This window comes from Saimiri boliviensis, chromosome 10, assembly GCF_048565385.1.
Source record: "Saimiri boliviensis isolate mSaiBol1 chromosome 10, mSaiBol1.pri, whole genome shotgun sequence".
Taxonomy (NCBI): Eukaryota; Metazoa; Chordata; class Mammalia; order Primates; family Cebidae; genus Saimiri; species Saimiri boliviensis.
The window spans coordinates 74000719-74025093 of NC_133458.1; the positions used below are offsets into that span (position 1 = coordinate 74000719).

A 24375-nucleotide genomic window follows, 5' to 3' on the forward strand; every position below is an offset into this window, starting at 1 on the left:
TCGGTGTCTCAAAGTGCTGGGATTACAGGCATGAGCCACCACACCTGGCCTAAAATTTTTCTTAAAAATCATTCAGTCTGACTACTTGGAAAGAGTAAAAATAGGCCAGGCGCGGTAGCTCATACCTGTAATCCCAGCACTTTGGGAGGCCAAGGCGGGTAGATCACCTGAGGTAGGGAGTTCGGGACCAGCCTGGCTGACATGGCGAAACCCAGTCTCTACTAAAAACAAATTAGACAGTCACAGTGGTATGCACCTGTAGTCCCAGCTGCTCGGGAGGCTGAGACAGGAGAATTGCTTGAACCTGGGAGGTAGAAGTTTCAGTGAGCTGAGATCACGCCACTGCACTCCAGCCGGGGTGACAGAGCAAAACTCCATCGCAAAAAAAAAAGGAAAATTTTATGTGTGTGTCATTTAACTTGCAAATGACAATTAAGTTTTTAATATTTTTTTATTTTTGCTTGGGTTTGTTTATACATTCAATTCCTTGATCAGAATGACTATAGCTAAATTAACTTTGGATAGTGTATTTTCATTAATTTACTATCTCATCGTTTCCATGGGCCAGGAGTCTGGGCACACCTTAGCTGAGTCCTCTATTCAGTTTCAGAAAGGCTAACCAGAAGGTATCAGCCAAACTGTATTTATTTCTAGAGATCAGAGAAGTTCATGGAATTGTTGGGAAGATTCAGTTCTTTGCAGCTATAGGACTGAGGTCACCATTTTCTTGCTGGCTGATGGCCAGAGGCTGCTGTGAGCTCCTTAGAGGCTGTTGACACTTCCTTGCCACGTGGCCTTCTCATAGACCCTCTCACAGCGTGGCAGCTTTTACTTCTTCAGGACCAGCAGGAGATGTGTCTCGTGCTGCTTCTCTCTTACCTCTAGACCTTCTTTCAAAGGACTTATTTGATTAGGTCAGGCCCACACAGAATAATCTTCACTTGATTCACTCAGTGAACTGAGTAAGGGCCGTAATTATATCTGCAAAATGCTTTCATCTCTGCTGTATTCTTTATCTCGAGACAAGTTACAGATTCTACCTGTACTCAAGGGGACAGGATGACACAAGAGTATGGTTGGAGGGGAGGCAGGAATAGAGCCCTTCTTAACAGTTCTACCTACAACCAACAAGTTGAATGAGGAATTCTAGAAACTGTTTTGTTGATCTAGTTATTTACAAATGTATAATTGCAGTATTAGATGTATATATATAAATATATAATTACTATAAATTATAAAATGTAAATTACTACAAAAAATTAAAAATTGGTAATGTTGGACATTCATGTTACCTAATTCATAATTTAGTTTATTCTGAAAATCCTTTTTGTTAGAAAACTTAATTAGGTAATGACAATTTTGATGGTAAAACTTTCTAGGACATTTAACAATTAGTTACTATAGTTTTTAAGTGTCACCTTTATTTGTTTTTACATCATTTGGCACTAAGTATCATTCTAAGTGAAATTACCCTGTCATTAGGATCAACTGACTTCACTGCAATGTAAATAATGCTACAAGAATAGCAATGCTTTGTTCTGAAAAAAGAATGATAAATGAGATTTTCTGAATTAGTAAGGGGAAAAAAAGCCTTCAAGTTATTCACATTGTATTTTAAAGTTATTACTTGCCTTAAACTTTCAATGTACTTTGAATTCTATAATCTTGTTTTTTAATATACAGAGAAAGAAGAAAGAAAGAGCACTTCTACTTGATTTCAGACAGTAGGGGTACCTTGTGAATAAAACAGACAAGACATTTGCCCTTCTGGAGCTTTTGTGCTAGTGGGAGAAGAGATAAGACTGAAAAATAAATTAATAACTACATAGAAGCACATGTTAAGTGCTAAAGGAAATAGAGGAAACAATGAGTGGGGAATTAGATAATAATAGATGTATCTAATTTAGTTTAGGTAGCCAGGGAACCTTCTCTGAAGCAGTAACTCAGTCCATCTGAGCATTTGCTTTTATTTCAGTAGTTCTTTGGTAACTTAAGGAGTTATTGTACTTAGAAACATGCAAAATATGTTTATTTGGGGCATATTTCATATTTACACTATCATAAAATTGTGGCCAAGAAGTTAAATATTCTAAATGTGTTGAAATAGTTCTCTGTAAAACTGACTTATTTTCAAAATACATTTCAAAATAACAAAACAATATAAAAATGTTTTTTGTTTTTAGGAATGGTGGAAAGCAGCAGACATAATTGGAGTGGGTTGGATAAGCAAAGTGATATTCAAAATTTAAATGAAGAGAGAATCTTAGCTTTACAACTTTGTGGGTGGATAAAGAAAGGAACGGATATAGATGTGGGGCCATTTTTGAACTCCCTTGTACAAGAAGGGGAATGGGAGAGAGCTGCTGCTGTGGCATTGTTCAACTTGGATATTCGCCGAGCAATCCAAATCCTGAATGAAGGGGCATCTTCTGAAAAAGGTATTAGGTTATAATCTAAGATATTAGTTATAATCTAAGATGTTAGCAGTTCATAGAATCTTTTAAACAAAAGAGGCTAATAATTTTCAAATACCTAATCACAATATTTTATTTAATTTTTGTTGGAAGAGAAAATTAACACAGTAATGTATCTATAACAGTAAATACTTAGCTCATCCCTTATGCCTTGGTTTAGATCTGTAAAAACAAAGACGTGTCTTAAATGTCAGTATAATATTGTAGGGAGTGCTCAGCTGTATCCATTTTCTCTTTTAAAGATAGTTCACATACATTTAAAAATACATATTTTCTTAAAGATTAGGATTACTTTAGCCTACAGGTATTTTTATGGCACATATTGGAGTGTGTTTTAGTTTATATTTTTTTGGATGGTGGTTTGACCTTTAGGAATCTCTGGATGACACGTTTATGTAGGCTAATACAAATTCTTACAAAAAGCATACTTTGATCTTCAAAAATGCTTCTTGAGTCTGGCAATTAAAATATAGTTTTCATTTGGTATTTTTTAAAAAGAAAGAAATAATGTTTTTTTACTCTGGCATTTTGCCAGAGGATCCTTGGAGAAACAAATCCCATTCCAAAACCTTGGGGTTTTTTTTCTTATCAAATTTTCAAATGTCTGTTGCATAAAGTGTTTTGGTACATATTATTTAAAATAAGGCATCTTGGGCTTTTTTTTTGCGCAGCTCTTCTTGAGTGTGATTCCCATCCTAGGGTTAGTTAACTGATATCAAACTGGATTTGATTTTTATGGTGTTAATACTATAATTTACAGATATAAAAGGAATAAAGATTTTACTCTTTAGCTTAAGAACTGAGCTATAGAAATCTACAACTATGTTAATATAAAAAATATATTTACTGTTTAAATACACTTGAATATTTCAATCAAAAATAACTAAAATATATGTAGCTGTTGGGTTTTAGTACACCTAAAAAAATTTTTCTGAATATTCATAATACTGAATTATTACTTGCTGGTCTATTTTAAAACCATTATAGTTCAACCATAGCATAGAGGAAAACATGAAATTCACAGTAATATATTTTTTTGCAGTCTAAAAGTTTAAAAAGTTAATGTTTTGCTTAGATTGACATCTTTTTCTTTACCTTTGCTCTAACAAAACTCTTCCCCATTTAAGAGTACAATAGAAAATATGTGATGATGGAAAAAAGAATTGATATTTAAAGTCATTTCTAATTATAATTTTGCTATAACTTGAAAGGGTAATACCTTCCTATCTTGTGTACCTGGAAAATTTGGTGGTTGATTTAAACACCCATACTAACAATAAGGAAAGTGTATCTTTCCAGTGATTTTAAGAATTGAAGAGAACACGTCTCTGAGTCAAACATTCCTTTCCATTTAGAAGTAAATTATTCTAAGATAATCCCTTGCTATTTTTATTTTTATTTTAAAAGACCTTAAATCTAATTTAATATATTAGGTGAAGGAAACAAGCATGAAATAACTTGGGAAAATGTTTACAGAAATGAGGAATAAAGTTAAGAACATGAAGTGAGAAACACTGCTTTATTTGGAAAAGAAATCAAAATATTAGAATGAAGAAATAGAATAAGAAAACTTCTATAATGTAGAAAATACTTAAGAGTGAAAGTTAAAAGAAAATTTAGTTTTCTCTTTTGAAGCTGAACTTAGAAGACTAGGCAGCCATGGTGCTGAAGGTCAGGTTAGCAGCTTATCAGCAAGCATTGAAACTGCTAAGAACAAATGTTTAGTAGACTACTGATAACAAAGGCTTTGTTGCAAATGTGTCTAAATGCAGTTCTGTGGTAATTCTTATAGTTCATTTTGTCCTGGAAAAATTATAAGTGTAATACTATAATTAAAATGTTGAAATACTGCTTTCCGCATTGACACTTGGTGAAAAGCAGCAGACATAATTGGAGTGGGTTGGATAAGCAAAGTGATATTCAAAATTTAAATGAAGAGAGAATCTTAGCTTTATAAGTATATGCATTATCTATTTGGGAATAGGAAAATAAAATGATTTTCAGTATTGCAGTCTTGAGATGCAATAATATTTACTGTAAGTGTTTTTGAAATACTGTTGCATTAATAAACTTGTTAAAGTTGACAGTGATTCTGGTAGGGTGACTTCACTTTTCTTCATTTAGAAAGCAATAACATACATATATAGGAAAATATATAGGAATAACATATATAAGAAGCTGCCTGGAATGAGAACTTAAAAATTAAAAGATCTGCTTTCCTGCACACCTGCACAGAGTTTTTGCACACGTGGGCATGAGTTTTGTAAGAGCGGAAATGTTTTGCTGATTGTCTTTGCCAAATTTTCCAATCTGAATCAAAACCCAAAAGCCTTTTTTTTTTTTTTTTTTTTTTTTTTTGAGTAAGGTGCAAGTTTATTAAGAAAGTAAAGAAATGAAAGAATGGCTAATACATAGGCAGAGCAACCCAAAACCCTTATTCTCTGGGCTCATTTTTCTGAGGGTAAAAGTCACCCTCTGATTTCTATTTATGTTTTAAGAAATGTGGAAGAGATACTAAGCTTTCGATCACTTTGATTAGCTGGCTGTTTTTAATATGCAGGAGATCTGAATCTCAATGTGGTAGCAATGGCTTTATCGGGTTATACGGATGAGAAGAACTCCCTTTGGAGAGAAATGTGTAGCACACTGCGATTACAACTAAACAACCCATATTTGTGTGTCATGTTTGCATTTCTGACAAGTGAAGCAGGATCTTATGATGGAGTTTTGGTAAGCTAAACTTGTTTTGTGAGATATTCCTTTGAATTAAGATAGGAGTTTTTATCTAACTTTGTTAAAATTTTCAAATGTCTGTTGCATAAAGTATTTTGATACATATTATTTAAAATAAGGCATCTTGGGCTTTTTTTTTGAGCAGCTCTTCTTGAGTGTGATTCCCATCCTAGGGTTAGTTAACTGATATCAAACTGGATTTGATTTTTATGATGTTAATACTATAATTTACAGATATAAAAGGAATAAAGATTTTATCCTTTAGCTTAAGAACTGAGCTATAGAAATCTACAACTATGTTAATATAAAAATATATTTACTGTTTAAATACACTATGTGTGCATTTGTGCACATGTGTGTGTTTGTGTGTGTGTGTGTGTGTATGTTAAGTAAAACAACTCATGATTAGTTTATCAGTTATGGTGGAGGTGATCATATTATCTTGTCTCAGTGTTTGTGGTTCCTGTTTGGAATGGCAATAGTACTTACAGTAGACTCTTTCAGCTTTTTATTTGGTCTTTGTGTTTGTTTTTTTTCCTCCTGTTTTTAGCCACCGGTTATCACAACACTATCAAATAAGTTCTTTGTCACAAAATGGGGAAAGAAAAAATGAAGTGAGATTTGCTTTTCAGTTTTAGTTGTTGGGTTTTAGGTACTACAACTTTCTTTGCACTACTTGGCTTCTTTCTAACAATGAAAAGAGCTTTCTACATTGAAATTCATTTCTGTGTTTGCTACTATAGCATTTCTTATCAAATACATATTTTTTGAATAAGTGATTTAAATGTTAGTCCCTAAGAATTTATAAAAATAATGTATTTTGTTGGAGTAGCTTAATGAAATTTTTAAAAATGTGTATTTTGTACATCAGGTATTTTATTACTTTTAATAAATTATTGAAATTTTCTGACCCTTTCAAATTAATATATAATGTTAGGACTGTTTATTTTTTTAACTATAATTAATCTTGTTTGTTAAACAGAAGATTTTAAATGTATCTTGAAAAAAAAACTTTCAGGAAGTGTTAGAGAATGATAGAGACTAGATAAACAAGTTGATTGTTAACTTCTCAATTGATAAAGATAGATATTGTTTAAATATTAAGTTTCTGTATTTTAAGTGACCCATAATAAGTACATAATTGGAGTGGGTTGGATAAGCAAAGTGATATTCAAAATTTAAATGAAGAGAGAATCTTAGCTTTATAAGTATATGCATTATCTATTTGGGAATAGGAAAATAAAATGATTTTCAGTATTGCAGTCTTGAGATGCAATAATATTTACTGTAAGTGTTTTTGAAATACTGTTGCATTAATAAACTTGTTAAAGTTGGCAGTGATTCTGGTAGGGTGACTTCACTTTTCTTCATTTAGAAAGCAATAACATACATATATAGGAACATATATAGGAATAACATATATAAGAAGCTGCCTGGAATGAGAATAACATATATAAGAACTTGCCTTCTTTTGTTTTCCCTTTTTTTTTTTTTTTTTTGAGACTGAGTCTTGCTCTGTTGCCCACACTGGAGTACAGTGGTGCAATCTCAGCTCACTGCAACCTTCATCCCCTGGGTTTTAACAGTTCTCGTGCCTTGCTTTCCTGAGTAGCTGGGACTACCCAAATGCGCCACCATGCCAGCTAATTTTTCTATTTGTAGTAGAGACGAGGTTTCGTCATACTGGCCAAAAATACCAATTCTGGTCTCGAACTCCTGACCTTGAATCATCCACCTGCCTTGGCCTCCCAAAGTGCTGGGATTACAGGTGTGAGCCACTGCACCCAGCACCAGTACCCTTCTTATACATAAATTTAAGTTATTAGATAACAGTCATCTTGAGTAATAAGTTCATATTTCCAAGGTGTTTCAACTATGTATTTAGTTATACCTTGTGTGTAAATAATTATAATTAATGTTGCTCAGTTAAAAAAATGTTAGTAGCAAGAATGTGGAAAGTACTGAATTGGGAAGTCCGAAAATACAGGCCCGACTCCTTGCCATTCAATTAATTCTTTTAGTATTAGTTCTCTGAGATATAAAATGGGACAGATAATATTTTTAACCCTTTCCAGATCAAAATTTTGTAACATATGCAACTAAAATCTAAGAGTTAAATCTAGTTATATGAAATATGTTCTTGCTCTGGGGCAGAATCATATTTTATCATAGAAAAAACATGCTAAGATAGGTGTCAACTGAAGTGATCTTATGTTTAAAAAAGGAAAACTTTCATAGGATGACTTCAATGGAAATTGCATCTTTTTTCCACCCTTAAATTATTTTTACAAATCACAAAATTAATTATACCTTTCTACATTTGTAGTAAATATATTTCAAGTGTTTCATGATATTGACAAGTGTACAAAAATTTTAGTTATTATAATGCCTCGGAAATCTTTGCTACAACCACCTATATAATGATGTTAGCCACAAGAGTGTCTATGTTTTAAATCTTGTCACTTTGTAGTTGGAAACGTATATTGGTATTATTCTAAATTGTGTACTGGTGTAGCCAATCACAAATTTCCTAGACTTATTGATTAACTTAGTAGCCAAGGAAATATTTCCTTAGTTCTCTAAAATTAATTTCTATGATGGAATGGTTATGTGGCATATTAAATTTGATATACTGTACATCATTGCTTATGTTTTATATTGGAGTTACATAAGACTGATCTAGATTTTTTAAAACTGAATTTCATCAGTGTTTAAAAGGTAAATTTTTACTTTGCAAGCACAAAACCTTATTGCTGAGTTTTCTAAGAGTTATATCAAGAAAGGCATCTCAGGCAATTAATGGCTCTGCAAGATATATATGATAACTTATTAATAAATTTGGAAATACATATATTCCATTTTATTTATATAAAGCATTTAGTCTCTGTAAAGCTTTAAAACTCAGTGCACCTAGAAGTAACTTTTTGCTTTTTCTGTTCTTTCCAGTATGAAGACAAAGTTGCAGTACGTGACAGAGTGGCATTTGCTTGCAAATTCCTTAGTGATACTCAGGTGAAAACTGATTTAGTTCTACATTTGAAGTGATTAATATTTATTGTCACAATTATTGTAAAAAGCTAGTCTTTATAATTACATATGTGTGATATTGATGTGTGAATCTTCAAAAAATATTTTGAAAATGTTTACCATAACTATATTTATTTGTTTAGAATACTGACTTAATATTTTAGTATATTTCTTTGTTGGAGGGTAAGATTAGTTAGTAGATCTCAGTGATGCTATAAAAGGATTCCTCATTTTCAATACATTAAACAATGTTAAATGTCTGTGCTGTGCATATAGTGAGGGAGAATTGCATGTGAACAACTAGTAATACTGTGTGCTAAGTACTATAATAATGAAAATGTTCTGGGGAAATATGGAGGAATCTTGGCTAGAGTTTGTTTGCGGTGGGTTAAAGTCAGGAAAAACCTAAAGGAGATGGTTATTCTCGACGATCTTGAAGTTCCCTTCCAACTCAGATTTTGGGATTCTATTATATACTACTATGATAGGCAGCAAACACTTTGCAGAATAATCAGGACAATTCTCTTTAAAATAGTAAACTATCTGTAGTTCTTTTTTGGATTAATTATCAACATAGTAAATACCTTTTTAAAATATTTTAAATGATTATGGATATTGCTTTGGAATTTGTAATAGATGCAGACTTCTTAGTTACACATGTATATTTTAGTAAAGTCTTTTGTTTTAAAATGCTTTCCATTAGGAATGAAATTGTTCAAAACATAGTATTTTGAAGTACAAAATACATAGTGAAACATTGCTTTAGAAAAATCATTTTGAATATTCCAGTTAAATAGATACATTGAAAAGTTGACCAATGAAATGAAAGAAGCTGGAAATTTGGAAGGAATTTTGCTTACAGGCCTTACTAAAGATGGAGTGGACTTAATGGAGAGTTATGTTGATAGAACTGGAGATGTTCAAACAGCAAGTTACTGCATGTTACAGGTCAGTGCAGTTTGACAGCAGCTTTTAAAAAGTAATAATACTCTATATTTTCTTTCCTTAGTTGAAAATAAGTATGCACTTTTGCCTACTTAGGATCTTTAAAAGGCATTCAACTTTAACCTAATGAGTTGATCTACTAAAGACTTGTGCCTTATCTTACTGTCCCTAAGTCTCTTCATTGAGTTATCCAGTTTTTCCTTTCAATCTGAGAATGGCCGGTCTTGACTGCATCTAAATTTATGTAAAGTTCAAATGAAAAGAGAAACCTCTCTTCAGTTTCTCCAGTTGTTGACATAAGTACATCTTCCACAAGAAAGACTGCCTTTTCCTGATCTGAACTACAGTCTCACTTGAAGTGCCGAAGTCAATATACGACAGCTCTCAGCTTTCTTTTTCTCTTTTTATTATCAATGGGGGTGACTTGGGATAACTAACTTATCTATATTTTCTCAGTTTTTACTGTCCCAATGATTAAAAACAGATTCCAGGCAAAGGTTGCTGTCTGCTTTACTTTTGCTGGAAATATGGTAAAATTTAGAGTATTCTCCTGAGATTTCCTGTAGCCCTCTAGCTGATCTCATCCTTACATGGTGTTGGTATTTTCCTCTTTCCTGCCCTCATCCTCATATAACAGTGTGATAGCATACTGTGTAGTGGGTAAACACAGGAAAATGCCCCCTTTCCCACTGTACCTTCTTGTACATATATAGAGATTCTGGCCCACAAACAGACCACAAAGTAAATGTGGTCTTGATACACCTAATGTATCAAGCCACTGCCCATGGAAGAAAAACGTATCCTTCTGTAACATTTTTTTCTCGCTGAAATATAATTGTCTTTTAAATTAAGGTATATATATATATGGCTATAGATAGCTACAGAGTACAAATGGGTAACTTCTTACCAAGATTTTTATATTTAAAATGCATACAATACTTAATCAGATCTTGCTTTTTAAAAATCCAGTCTGATAATTGCTGCCTTTAATTGGGGTGTTTCCTTCATTTACGTTTATATGGTCAAGGTTGTCTACCATCTTGCTGTTTGTTTTCCATTTTGTTTGTCCTTTTTCCGTTTGTTCTTATGTTCCTTTTCTACCTTATTTTGGGTTAATATTTCCATGTTTCATTTTATTGCCTCCATTGGCTTTTTAGCTATACCCCTTTTCATTATTTTTTAAAAAATATTGCTGTAGGTCTAACAATAAGCGTTCTTTTTTTTTTTTTTTTTTTTTTTTTTTTGAGACGGAGTTTCGCTCTTGTTACCCAGGCTGGAGTGCAATAGCGCGATCTCGGCTCACCGCAACCTCCGCCTCCTGGGTTCAGGCAATTCTCCTCTCTCGGCCTCCTGAGTAGCTGGGATTACAGGCACGTGCCACCATGCCCAGCTAATTTTTTGTATTTTTAGTAGAGACGGGGTTTCACCATGTTGACCAGGATGGTCTCGATCTCTTGACCTCGTGATCCACCCGCCTCGGCCTCCCAAAGTGCTGGGATTACAGGCTTGAGCCACCGCGCCCGGCCACAATAAGCATTCTTAACTCATCAAAGTCAACATTTTACCTTCTCATACTTAACATTTCACACCTGACACATGCTTTCTACTTTACCCTTTCTTAGATCACATTGATTCTTTCTGGGTTTTACTTCCTGCTTCACAAATGTCACAAGAATGTGATTTCATTTACACATCCATTCTCTTGCCCTATTGCCATATGTTTTACTTTTACAGATACTATATACTGCAACTTATAGTGTTTTTTTTTAAGTCATTTGTCTTTTTTGTAAATTATGAAAAGAAAACATGGGCTTTTATATTTATTCACTTATTTATCATTCCTGCCATTCTTTATCCTTTCTATAAATCCTATAGTATTCCTTGTAATATAGGTGACGGAGTCTCTCAAATTATAACTGAAAATGTCTGTTTCACCCCTTCTTTTTCTTTCAACACTTTAAAGATACAGTTTCATTGTCTTCTGGCCTCTGTTGTTTCTGATGAGAAGTCAGCTGTTCTTATGCTTGTTTCCATTTTTCTTTTTCTCTTTTTTTTTTTTTTTTTTGAGACAGGGTCTTGCTTTATCACCCAGGGTGGGGTGGATCTCGGCTCACTGCAGCCTCTAGGCTTAGGCGATCCTTTCACCTCAGCCTGCCATGTAGCTGGGACTACAGATTCATACCACTACTTCTGGCTAATTTTTAGTATTTTTGATAGAAATGGGGTTTCACCATGTTGCCCAGGCTGGTCTTAACTCCTGACCTCAAGTGATCTGCCCGCCTCAGCCTTCCAGAATGCCCAGCCTAAATCCTGATTTTTAATGTTTAAGTAAACTTGTTTTCCTTGCAACCATCAATAAAATGTCTTCTATTATTTTTATGTAGGACAGTCTCTTTGGGTTTCTTCCAATATTTTTTTCTTTAATTTTTCAGTAGTATGACCTTAATATGCCTGGTTGTTGTTCTTTTATCCTGTTTGTGGTTTACTGAGCTTCTTGACTCTGCAAGTCTATGTTTCATCAAATTTGAGAAGTTCAGGGATGTTATTTCTTTAAATATTTTTTTTCTGCCTCAAACTTATTTTTCTTAATACTCTTACTACATATGTATTAAACCATATCATAGTGTCCATAGGTGCCTGAGGCTCTATTCTTTTTCCATCCGTGTTTTTTTTCCCCTCTATTCTTCAAATTGGTTAATTTTTTTTTTTTTAAAGACAGAGTCTCGCTGTGTCACCCAGGCTGCAGTGCAGTGGCACAATCTTGGCTCACTGCAAACTCTGCCTCCCAGATTCAAGCATTCATGTGATTCTCATGCCTCAGCCTCCCGAGTAGCTGGGATTACAGGCATATGCCACCATGCTTGGCTAATTTTTAGTAGAGGCGTGGTTTCACTATGTTGGCCATGTTGGTCTTAAATGCCTGTCCTTAAGTGATCTGCCCACCTTGGCCTCCCAAAGTGTTGGATTACAGGCGTGAGCCACTGTGCCTGGCCCAAATTCATTGATTTCTGTTGACTTATGGACTTGTCCATCACCTCCATCTGCTGTTAAACTTTCCAGGGAATTGTTCGTTTCAATTATTTTTGCTTTTCAGTTATAGAATCTTAACTTTGTTATAGTTTACATCGGTGGTCCCCAACCTTTTAGCACCAGGGGGTTGGTTTAGGGGTGATTCAAACACATTGTATTTCTTGTGCACTTTATTTCTATTATTATTACACTGTAATACATAGTGAAGTAATTATATAACTTACCATAATGTAGAATCAGTGGGAGCCCTGAGGTTATTTCCTGCAACTAGATGGTCCCATCTAAGAACAGGAGACAGTGACGGATCATCAGGCATTCAGTTCTCATAAGGAGTATGCAGCCTAGATCCTTCACATGTGCAGTTCACAGTAGGGTTCACTCTCCTCTGAGAATCTAATGCCATCACTGATCTGACAGGAGGCAGAGCTCAGGCAGTAATGTGAGCAATGAGGAGCAGCCATAAATACAGATGAAGCTTCACTCATTGCCCTGCCGTTCACCTCCTGCTGTGTGACCCAGTTTGTACCAGGCCATGTACCCGGGGGTATATACAGGGTTGGAGCCCCCTGGTTTACATTTCTCGGTTCAGATTCCTTATCTCTCCACTAATCAAAACACTGTTTTTCCAAGCCATTTTAAATTTGGTCAGACTCAGTCTCTGAACTGTTTTCTTTACAGATCCTGGGGCTTGATATTAGGGTTTATTGGAAAGGATCTAGAAAAGACTTACTGCATATATATTGACCAAATTCTTTCTTAGTTTATCTCCTTCCTGCCGTATAAGGGGAAAGAATGAGATATGGAAACATGTTATTTTTCTGTGAATTTTCTTTTTAAACCTGGGATTATATGCTACTTTGGTACTTAGTTCTGCCAGTTGGTCATAATTAGGGCTAGAGTGGACCTCTATTTTTTAAGAAATGAAATTGTAAGCTAAGTGTTTCATATGTTCTTTTAGCTAAATTTAACTCTGGTAATTAACACCAAATTGAATAGATGAACGGCTGCTTTAGTGTTTGATTGGATGTCTCAAGATTGTATTAGCTGTTACGGATTTCTGTTCTTTTTTTATGTATATATATAAGTAAGATATATGCCAGGTTCTCTCTGAAATTTACTTTTCTATTGGCCCTCAAGTAGGACTGAGAAAACTGAGCTTCAGATTGATGTCAAAGCATCATTAAAAGTAGACACTTTTTCTATTTTCTGCATCATGTAAAATTAAGAAAGAGATCCTGGACAGGGCTAAAAGTCTTTTTAAGAAAACCTAAAGCAAGCATAGATGAAATTTGGAACATCATAGCTACCGGGGAAAATACAACTTTAGGAAAATTCTTGAAGTTCTTAATGAGAAGAACTCTAAAGTGAATTTAACTAAAACAAGGTGTTGCTTTTAACTGTGGCTAGGGGCAAAAGAGCTAAGAAGGTATTTGGTTTCCTTTTTCTTGTTTTATTATTTTCAAGGCAAAAAATGTATGTTTTAATTGACGGCAAGAGTTAGTATAGACAGGTTTAACATACAGATAAACAGATACATAAAAGCAGCATCTCAGTTTACCATGCATTGCTAGATAGGAAGGACCAAGCTATTAGTTCAAATGTCACTGAGCAGTTTTGGTGTGCATTTGGATTTTTTTTTTTAAGATGGAGTCTCACTTTGTCGCCTAGGCTGCAGTGCAGTGGCACAATCTCGGCTCACTGAAACGTCCACCTTCAAGTAAAGGCATCAGCCTCATGAGTAACTAGGATTATAGGCGCCTGCCACACACCTGGCTAATTTTTGTATTTTTACTAGAGACAGGGTTTCAGTCTGTTGGCAAGGCTGGTCTCAAACTCCTAATGTCAAGTGATCCACCTACCTTGGCCTTCCAAAGTGCTGGGATTACAGGCCTGAGCCACCATGCCCAGCTTGTATTACATTTGGTTTTAATAGTAAACAGAGTTTGTGAACCTAGAGGTTTTTAATTGCTGAGACAAAGGGTATTCAACATTTAACCATGAAGTTCTGTTTTCTTAAACTTAACTAAAAGGTAGAGAATTACACTTCCCTGACCGGGTATGATATGTAAAGTATGTATTTATGTCAGTAGTGGAACCCAGCTTGAGATAAATTAATGGAGATTCCATAAATTTTTTCTACATCCTCATTAGGAGCCAGCTTTTGGCAAAAAAAAAAAAAAAAAAAAAAAGAGAGAGAGAGAGAGGCCTATTTCTTTTGTGTAACTCATACTTACATGCTACCCAGAAGTCTCTGGCCCAGCTGGGAGATTTTAAACAATTGAAGTAACTCATGTTTTTGTTTTAGGGTTCACCTTTAGATGTTCTTAAAGATGAAAGGGTTCAATACTGGATTGAGAATTATAGAAATTTATTAGATGCCTGGAGGTTTTGGCATAAACGAGCTGAATTTGATATTCACAGGAGTAAGTTGGATCCCAGTTCCAAGCCTTTAGCACAAGTAAGTACATTCTTTTGGAGAAAATCAGATTGTAATATGTTGATGTTCAATTTAATAAGTTATTAGCTCATTATTTTGCTTATATTGAATTCCCATTGAAGTCTTTATTCTAGATTGAACTTTGTTCTTAATCTTCCTTTGGTTCTGCTTCTTGCTAACAATCATCTCAGTGGCTTGAGCTTTAGTCTGAGATAGAACAAACCACAGCAGGCCTGAAGTTTTCCAGTATATTTCTAGTATATGTTCAGTATGGCAGATTTGGGTGTTTCTAGGCTTTAGCAGTATTACCTGTATTTATATGAGTAATTATACATGGAAAAATATTTTTTAAGCATTAGTTTAATAAAATGAGATTGTTGTCACATAAGGTATATCACATTAAATCACTGTGTCTTAGTTCAGATATTAAATATTAGGTTATCCACAATATGAGCACTGGATGGTGCTATTTTCTTACTTTAGGAACTGGAGAAAGTGCTTATATTAAAACCAGAGTATTGGTAAAATAGCATTACATGGTAGTACATATTGCTAGTCTATATGACAAGTGATTTAGAGCCTAGTACTTTACTGTAAAAACAAAATGAACAGCTATTGCTATTATTCTAAAAATTTAACTACCATTGTAAGATTGGTAACTCCTTTTTGTCTTAGAAACAGTGTTTTCTTTATAAAAAAATTTTGTCCAGAAGATTACATCTCTGAACTTTGGTTTAGAAGTCATATTGAGATATTTTATAATGGCCTAGTGTAAATTCTGAAGTCATTACCTCTAAAATGTTGGAGTCTATAAAGTTTGAGTTCTTCCACTAATTTCAGTGGTATTAGTAAAAATATAATTAAGAAGGAAGTACCCAAAAAATGTATTGGCTAAATAAAGATTTTAAATGAGAGCTAGTCGAACTAAGCAGATAAATTTCAAAATACAAAGTTTTTAAAAAGTATTTTAAAATAATTTGTTAGGACCAAACTAAATTATTTAGCATTCCATTATGATTTGCATTACATTTATTTCTTCTTTCATTTATTTTGTAGGTTTTTGTGAGTTGCAATTTCTGTGGCAAGTCAATCTCCTACAGCTGTTCAGCTGTGCCTCATCAGGGCAGAGGTTTTAGTCAGTATGGTGTGAGTGGCTCACCAACGAAATCTAAAGTCACAAGTTGTCCTGGCTGTCGAAAACCCCTTCCTCGATGTGCACTTTGTCTCATTAATATGGGAACACCAGTTTCTAGCTGTCCTGGTATGACCTAATTCTACAAAATACTTTTATGAGCTGAATGATTCTTACATAATTGAGTTAACATTGCAAATAAAATACAAACTAGCTTGAGTTTGTTATTATTTCTAAGAAAGGGCAGTTTCCTAGCTCTAAGACTCTTATGTTCCTATAATTTATGAAATATGAACATTAAAAGTAAAATCTATATCTATTGATGCTTTAGGTAATTTCACAAGTTCTGACCAATTTAAAGTTTGTGAGAAAAGCTTATATATGAAATAATCTTAAAATATAAGCATTTTCTTATCACCCTTTCAAGGGGATTTTGTTCAAATTTGATTATTTAAAAGTCAGTTTACCCGCACCTATTAACAGATACTTTGTATTCCTAAGGAACTTCTGACATTATTAAAGCACTTTGACATTTCTTATTTCATCTTCACAACCTACCTGTTAAATATATACAGAAGGGTCAGGTGCAGTGGCTCATGTCTATAATCCCAGCACTTTGAGAGGCCGGGGCAGAAGGATTACTTGAGCCTCGGTGTTTAAGACCAGCCTGGGCAAAAAAGTGAGACCCCATCTCTATAAAAAAGTTTTTTGGCCAGGTACAGTGGCTCATACCTATAAGTGCAGCACTTTGGGAGGCTAAGGTGGGCAGATCACGAGGTCAGGAGATCTAGACCATCCTCGCTAACAAGGTGAAACCCCGTCTCTAGTAAAAATACAAAAAATTACCCAGGCGTGGTGGCACGCACCTGTAGTCCCAGCTACTCAGGAGGCTGAGGCAGGAGAATTGCTTCAACCAGGGAGGTGGAGGTTTCGGTGAGCCAAGATCATGCCAGTGCACTCCATTCTGGGCCACAGAGTAAGACTTCATCTCCATAAAAATAATAATAATTTAAAAAATAATAAGAAAATACATACAGAAAGTATTAACCTAGAAGTGAAGTGAGGTCCTTTGACTTCTAGATTTTGATGCTGTTTGTCAGTTACCTAGTAAATTTTATGTATAGATAGTGTTTTTGTTTTGTTTTGTTTTGTTTTTGAGACAGGATCTCACTCCGTTGTGCAGGATAGAATGCAGTGGCGTGATCTTGGCTCACTGAAACCTCTGCCTTCTGCCTCCTGCCTCTTGGGCTCAGATGATCCTCCCACCTCAGCCTCCCAAGTAGCTGGGACCACAAGGTTTCACCTTGTTGCCCAGGCTGGTCTTGAACTCCTGAACTCAAGCAATCCACCTGCCCCAGCCTCTCAAAATGCTGGGATTATAGGCATGAGCCACCATGCTCAGCCTATATTTTATAATGGTTAGAAATATTAAGATTTTTTTTATTCTTTATAGTAAACAAAAAACAATTTTTGAGAATAGTAACCAAATATCTTATACCTGGTGGCTGGAATTATTCTAGCTCTTTACCTAATTTGAAAATGATACTATGGCAAAATTTATAATTAAAATCATTTTAGGTATTTGGTACACAGGTGATAATGAACTGGATAGAGTGTCAAAATGTCTGTTTTAATTCTAGCTCTGTGACATTCACTCTGTGACATTGAGAGTTACTTTCACCTTCCTATGGACTGGAGATCTTTTCTATTGCAGGCATTTTATAATTCTGTTCTGTATCTTGTTCATTTTCTGTATTATCTTGTTCATTTAAGTAATCTGCTTTATCATTACATTAACATTTATGAAAGACTTGCTGGTATTATTGGCTTAGCAATTATTTTTCCATCTAGATGCTTTTTTTTTAAAGAAATGAAAGCAATACTTAATGTTTTATATATAGTTTTGATTTAAATTTTAATCAAGGATTTTCATTTTATACATTGCATACTGATCACTCTTTTATGTTACTCTGGTCCTAATAAACAGAAAATAACAATTTGAAATATCTACAACAATGAGAGAACAAGGAGGTAAAATATAGTATAAATAAGTCATATATATATGAGCTGAGATTTGTAGAAATAAATGTAACACATCTTTTGGACCATAAGCCTCAGGAAGCTATAAGGATTATTTGCCTTCTTATACCTGGGCAGTCTTCCTTTTTGCTGGATATCAGCTTCTCAATCTTTTCTATTTTTGAAGTAGGTTAGAAGAGAAAATGATTTCCTAGAACTTGAAGAATAATCTTAAAACATTTCAAACTCTTTGTTTTGATGACTAATGTAATGAATAGTCAGCACTCAGGTTTATCAAATATTAACATTTTTCCATATTTGATATAGAATTTTTTTCCATATTTGTTTCAGAAATAATTTCTTTATATATAATACATATTTGAGTACTGATTTTACTTGATACATTAAGATAAGGATGAGGTGCTGAGATGAATAAATCAGAGAACCTCTTGGAGCTTATGGTGTACAATAAACATAGATCATGAATATAAAATAAGTGATATTTTCTTTTTTTTTTTCCGAGACACAGTTTTGCTCTTGTTACCCAGGCTGGAGTGCAGTGGCGCAATCTCGGCTCACCGCAACCTCCGCCTCCTGAGTTCAGGCAATTCTCCTGCCTCAGCCTCCTGAGTGACTGGGATTACAGGCACACGCCACCATGCCCAGCTAATTTTTTGTATTTTTTAGTAGAGATGGGGTTTCACCACGTTGTCCAGGATGGTCTCGATCTCTTGACCTCGTGATCCACCCGCCTCGGCCTCCCAAAGTGCTGGGATTACAGGCTTGAGCCACCGCGCCTGGCATAAGTGATATTTTCTAGAAAATAAATACTGGTCTACAATTCCTTATCTGTCATTTCAAAGTCTCTAAAAAGTTCTGAAAATCCTATGCCTTTTAAAAATGAAATTACAGGCCGGGCGCAGTGGATCAAGCCTGTAATCCCAGCACTTTGGGAGGCCGAGGCGGGTGGATCACGAGGTCGAGAGATCAAGACCATCCTGGTCAACGTGGTGAAACCCCGTCTCTACTAAAAATACAAAAAATTAGCTGGGCATGGTGGCGCGTGCCTGTAGTCCCAGCTACTCAGGAGGCTGAGGCAGGAGAATTGCTTGAACCCAGGAGGCGGAGGTTGTGGTGAGCCGAGATCGTGCCATTGCACTCCAGCCTGGGTAACAAGAGCGAAACTCCACCTCAAAAAAAAAAGAGAAATTACAGTAATTTTATTTGGCCACAAAACTTGTTCAGAATTGATGTGAGGCTATTAAGATATTTATTTCTCTTGTTTATTTGTGAATATTTATGTTTCACTGCAGAAATATTAACAAGTTGGATTACAGGGTGTTTCAGACTTCCCTCGAAGTGTACATATTTGCTGTTTATTATTTTTCTAAAATCCCAAAACAGTCTGCCTTCTGAAACACATCTAAAACCCCAACATGAATTAGGACTATTATATAGGAAAGAATTAGGAATTTTCAAAGTGGGAAACATTACTTTTATCTGAAGATATCTGGAAAGCTTCAGAAAGAATTTACCATTTAAGCCAGTCCTTTAAAGTTTGGAAGATTTAATATACGAAGATTGCAGGGAAGGCTTCCAGGTTGTAGACTGAGAGTAAAAAGCAAACTAGGGTGAAGAGACTGGTAAGTATGATAAGTACAGGGAGTATATGGGAAGAGCAAGTACATCAGTGTGAAAGGACCTAGGAAGTGGACTGATAAGAACAGTAGGAGAATTAGGGAGAGCCTGAATATGATCTTTAAAGGCATTGCTGAGCTGACTTAGAGAATAATAAGCACTATTTACAATAGCAAAGACATAGAGTCAACTATAATGCCCATCAGTGGTGGACTGGACAAAGGAAATGTGGTACATAAACACCATGGAATACTATGCAGCCATGTCCCTTGCAGCAGCATAGATAGAGCTGGAGACCTTATTATCCTAAGCAAACTAACACACGAACAGAAAACTAAATACCACATTTTATCACTTTATAAGTAGGAGCTAAAGATTTAGTAAATACGGTCATAAAGAAGGAATAACAGACACCAGGGCTTACCGGAGGGTGGAGGATTGGAGGAGGATTGAAATAAAAGAAAAGGCCGGGCGCGGTGGCTCAAGCCTGTAATCCCAGCACTTTGGGAGGCCGAGGCGGGTGGATCACGAGGTCGATAGATCGAGACCATCCTGGTCAACATGGTGAAACCCCGTCTCTACTAAAGATACAAAAAATTAGCTGGGCATGGTGGCGCGTGCCTGTAATCCCAGCTACTCAGGAGGCTGAGACAGGAGAATTGCCTGAACCCAGGAGGCGGAGGTTGCGGTGAGCCGAGATCGCGCCATTGCACTCCAGCCTGGGTAACAAGAGCGAAACTCCATCTCAAAAAAAAAAAAAAAAAAAAAAAAAAGAACTACCTGTCAGGTACTATGTTTATTATCTGGATTACAGTCTGTACACCAAAACCCCCATGATACACAATTTACCTGTATAACAAACCTGCACATGGACCCCTGAAACTAAAGTAAAAGTTAAGAAAGCATTTGTGTGTGTGTGTGTGTGTGTGTGTGTGTGTGTGTGTGTGTGTGTGATATGTGAAATCAGAATAGTCCTAGTTCCAAAATAAAACAGTATCTCAGAGAAATCAAGAAGTGCTGGCTAATGGCTTGAGTATCTAAACCTCCCTGGTGCTTTGCCTGCAGTCAGAGATTACATCCATCCATTATGCTTTGTGAGTCAAATAGCTGGAATTTCTGTAAGTTTATTTAACTGAGACTTGATATTTTTATATTCAATTGTGCTTTGAAGATTAGAACTCAAACAGTTCTAACATCAGTATAAACATTATAAATATTATTTATTAAACAAATTTTATTTGGTACCTAGTGTTCCAAGTGCTAGAAATGTTACAGTAAACAAAACAAAAATCCCTGTCCTGATAGAACTTAATTTTTGGACAATGACACATTTTTTGAAAGTTAGATTATATACTGGTTTCCTTCATTTTCTTCTCACATTATGAATTAGTACACAAGTGAAACTCTAGTTTCCCCTAAAGTGTTCTGTGGCATGTGTCTTGATAATTCACTGTGAATCTTTTAAAATTTTTTTTTTTTTTTTTTTTTTTTTTTTTTTTTGAGACGGAGTTTCGCTCTTGTTACCCAGGCTGGAGTGCAATGGCGCGATCTCGGCTCACCGCAACCTCCGCCTCCTGTTTCAGGCAATTCTCTTGCCTCAGCCTCCTGAGTAGCTGGGATTACAGGCACGCGCCACCATGCCCAGCTAATGTTTTGTATTTTTAGTAGAGACGGGGTTTCACCATGTTGACCAGGATGGTCTCGATCTCCTGACCTCGTGATCCACCCGCCTCAGCCTCCCAAAGTGCTGGGATTACAGGCTTGAGCCACCGCGCCCGGTGAATCTTTTAAAATTTAAAGTCATTTGATCTTAAAAAAGCCTTTAAACTTGGCAGTGAGGTAGATCTTAATACTTCCAGCTTTATCAGAAAAATGTAAGGATATGTTTGTTCTGATTCAGTCTGTTTTCTGTTTATGTTAGAAGTTACAAAAAGAAAATGACAAGCACTAATGAGAGCTTTACACAAAGGTATAAAGCAGTGTCCATATCAGATCTATATTTAATTTTTCTCTTCCCCCTTTCCTTTTTGCCCTCTGATTATTAATCTTTGGTAACCCTTTCAGGAATAAATTTAGTGTATTTACATCTTAAGTCATTGAACTACTTATACATCCTTTCACCTCATATCAGCAAAAACATATTTTTTAAAACTATTCCCAACTGTAAGATTATCCTTTTGATCCTGAAAGTGTGACCTGCAATGGTCCAAGCAAAATTTTGAACATAGTTATCGATGCATAATGTCTTAATAGATGACAATTAAGTAAAAATATTAAGTCTAATTAAGCAATTGCTTAAGTTACTCAAGTCTCATGAAGTGCATTGGGAAACTTTTCCTCTTTTTTCCTTCTTTGAAAGGCCTTGTACAGATGAGAATTACCTGTCCCTTGATTGTCTTTCTTCTTTTTTGAGACAGTCTTGCTCTGTCAACCAACCTGGAGTGCAGCAGCACTCTCTCGGCTCACTGCAGCCTCCAATTCCTAGGTTTAGGCAGTTTTTGTGCCTCAGCCTCCCAAGGAGCTGGGATTACAGGCATGTGTCGCCACCACTGGCTAATTTTTGTATTTTTAGCAGAGATGGGGTTTTGCCATGTTGGCCAGGCTGGTCTCCAACTCCTAGCCTCAAGTAGTCTGCCCACCTCAGCCTCCCAAAGTGCTGGGATTACAGGCATGAACCACCATGCCCAGTCCTACCTGTTCCTTGAATGTTAGGTAAAATTCACTTGTAAACTGGGCCTGGTATTTTCCTTGTGGAAAGATTTTAAACTACTGATTTGGTCTCCCCAAAGTGTTAAATTTAGATTGTTTCTTAGTGGGTTTTGATAATTTATATTTTTCTATTTTTGTATTGGCTATTAAAAATGTAGGGAAGCTCCTGTAATTCAGTTTCACTCCATCTAAACTAGAACCTAACATCAAAATTGTTATTTAAATATGATGTGTGATTCATATTTCGAACATAGTTTTAGAAATGCCTTTTGAAAGTAACTTTAAATAAAATATTGTAATGTAGCCAGGCCCGGTGGCTCATGCCTGTAATCCCACCACTTCAGGAGGCCGAGGCGGATGGATCATGAGGTCAAGAGATCACAACCATCCTGGTCAACATGGTGAAACCCCGTCTCTACTAAAAATACAAAAAATTAGCTGGGCTTGGTGGCGCTTGCCTGTAATCCCAGCTACTTGGGAGGCTGAGGCAGGAGAATTGCCTGAACCCAGGAGGCAGAGGTTGCGGTGAGCCGAGATCGCACCATTGCACTCCAGCCTGGGTAACAAGAACGAAACTCCGTCTCAAAAAAAAAAAAAAAAAAAAATATGATGATGCAGTTAATGAAGATTATTTTCTTTTCTCATAGGAGGAACCAAATCAGATGAAAAAGTGGACTTAAGTAAGGACAAAAAACTAGCCCAGTTTAACAACTGGTTTACATGGTGTCACAATTGCAGGCACGGTGGGCATGCCGGACATATGCTTAGTTGGTTCAGGTAATCAGCACATTTCTTCTTTGATAGGCTTGGAGTTAGAAGAGGTAACACAGATTGCTTCTAAATAGTTTGTGTTTATCTGCTAACATTTAGCCAAAGTATGAATTTTATTTTTACTGTCGCTTGTGTTAACAAAGGTGTTATGAACATTTATTTCATCATTAGATATCCTATGTAACCTTAAACTATAAAGGTAATAATTATATAAGAACTAGTTCAAATCTTTTGCATGAGTTAAATGTTTGAATAATATTATTTAACTTTATTCGGAGAGAGGATGTGTTTAGAGTTTTTTATAACTGAATATGCTGTAATTTATCATGCGATTGAATTAATAATGACATTATAAAAGTGCATATCATACTGCTGCCTCAGTTCTCTTCTAAGTAAGCTTTTTATATCGTCATGCAATTGAAACTCTCAAGACCATAATTGAATTTTATTTTGAATGGTGCCAGTGGCCCTGTGCTCCTCATCGATACAGCATTTATACCCAGTTTGTCTCACTAGCTAATTTAAACTCTGAGCACATCCCTGTCACCTTCACAACTGTAAATGAAATATCTAGCCATATATGTAGAATGTAAAAGGTCTGTATTTTTTAACTTCTCCCTAAAGTTCAGCTTGGCAATAATTTATAATTTGATACTTTTGATGCTTTTTTCCTCTGGGTTTTAGTTTGTGTATTTTTCCAAATGCCATTTTGAAAAGTTGCATTATAGATAAATCTAAGTAAACAGGTGGGAACAGTGCATGCCTATAGTCCCAGCTAATCCAGTAGGTTGAGGCAGGAGCACTGCTTGAGCCCAGGAGTGGGAGTCCAGCTATGTGAGTCCAGCCTGGGCAATATAGCAAGACCCTGTCTCTTTTAAAAAAATTTTTTTAGATAAATAAATGTGTATATGTCTAATTTGGATTTTTAACTGTTATTTGACCTATTTTTTTAGGGACCACGCAGAGTGCCCTGTGTCTGCATGCACGTGTAAATGTATGCAGTTGGATACAACAGGGAATCTGGTACCTGCAGAGACTGTCCAGCCATAAAATGTTATCACCTTAAGAGAAACCTTCAAGTGTGGAGCTTTCTAATAGGTGTCCTTCATAGCTCAGAAACATACCTCAGAACAAGTCATTCATGACTTCCCTGTAATGGGAAAATAAATCATTCTATCAGATCAGCAATTTGATGTGTGAGTGATTTTGATGTGCTTCACAGAGAAAAATGCTGCTGAAACAAATATCAGAGTATGGACGTGAGTTCTGTTCAGTAGGTAGAAAAGTCTATTTTAGGCTGGGTGTGGTGGCTCATGCCTGTAATCCCAGCACTTTGGGAGGCCAAGGCAGGTGGATCACGAGGTCAAGAGATCGAGACCATTCTGGTCAACATGGTGAAACCCCGTCTCTACTAAAAATACAAAAATTAGCTGGGCATGGTGGCGCTCGCCTGTAGTCCC

At 35.6% G+C, this 24375-nt stretch overlaps 1 protein-coding gene across 3 annotated transcripts in view; it reads left to right on the forward strand.

The window, feature by feature from the left end:
* The window catches only part of MIOS (meiosis regulator for oocyte development), a 41630-nt gene extending 17531 nt beyond the window's left edge, over window positions 1-24099 (forward strand). For 2 of the 3 annotated variants that reach the window (XM_039472733.2, XM_039472734.2), the window contains exons 5-12: window positions 2184-2438; window positions 5035-5204; window positions 8154-8219; window positions 9024-9182; window positions 14515-14667; window positions 15703-15907; window positions 22792-22921; window positions 23869-24099. In XM_039472733.2, coding sequence (XP_039328667.1) covers window positions 2184-2438; window positions 5035-5204; window positions 8154-8219; window positions 9024-9182; window positions 14515-14667; window positions 15703-15907; window positions 22792-22921; window positions 23869-23965 — 1235 coding nt within the window. In that variant the 3' untranslated portion in view covers window positions 23966-24099. The remainder of the gene's footprint in view (window positions 1-2183; window positions 2439-5034; window positions 5205-8153; window positions 8220-9023; window positions 9183-14514; window positions 14668-15702; window positions 15908-22791; window positions 22922-23868) is intronic. The other variant, XM_074379493.1, reaches the window with a different exon arrangement.
* Window positions 24100-24375: the final 276 nt, after the last annotated feature.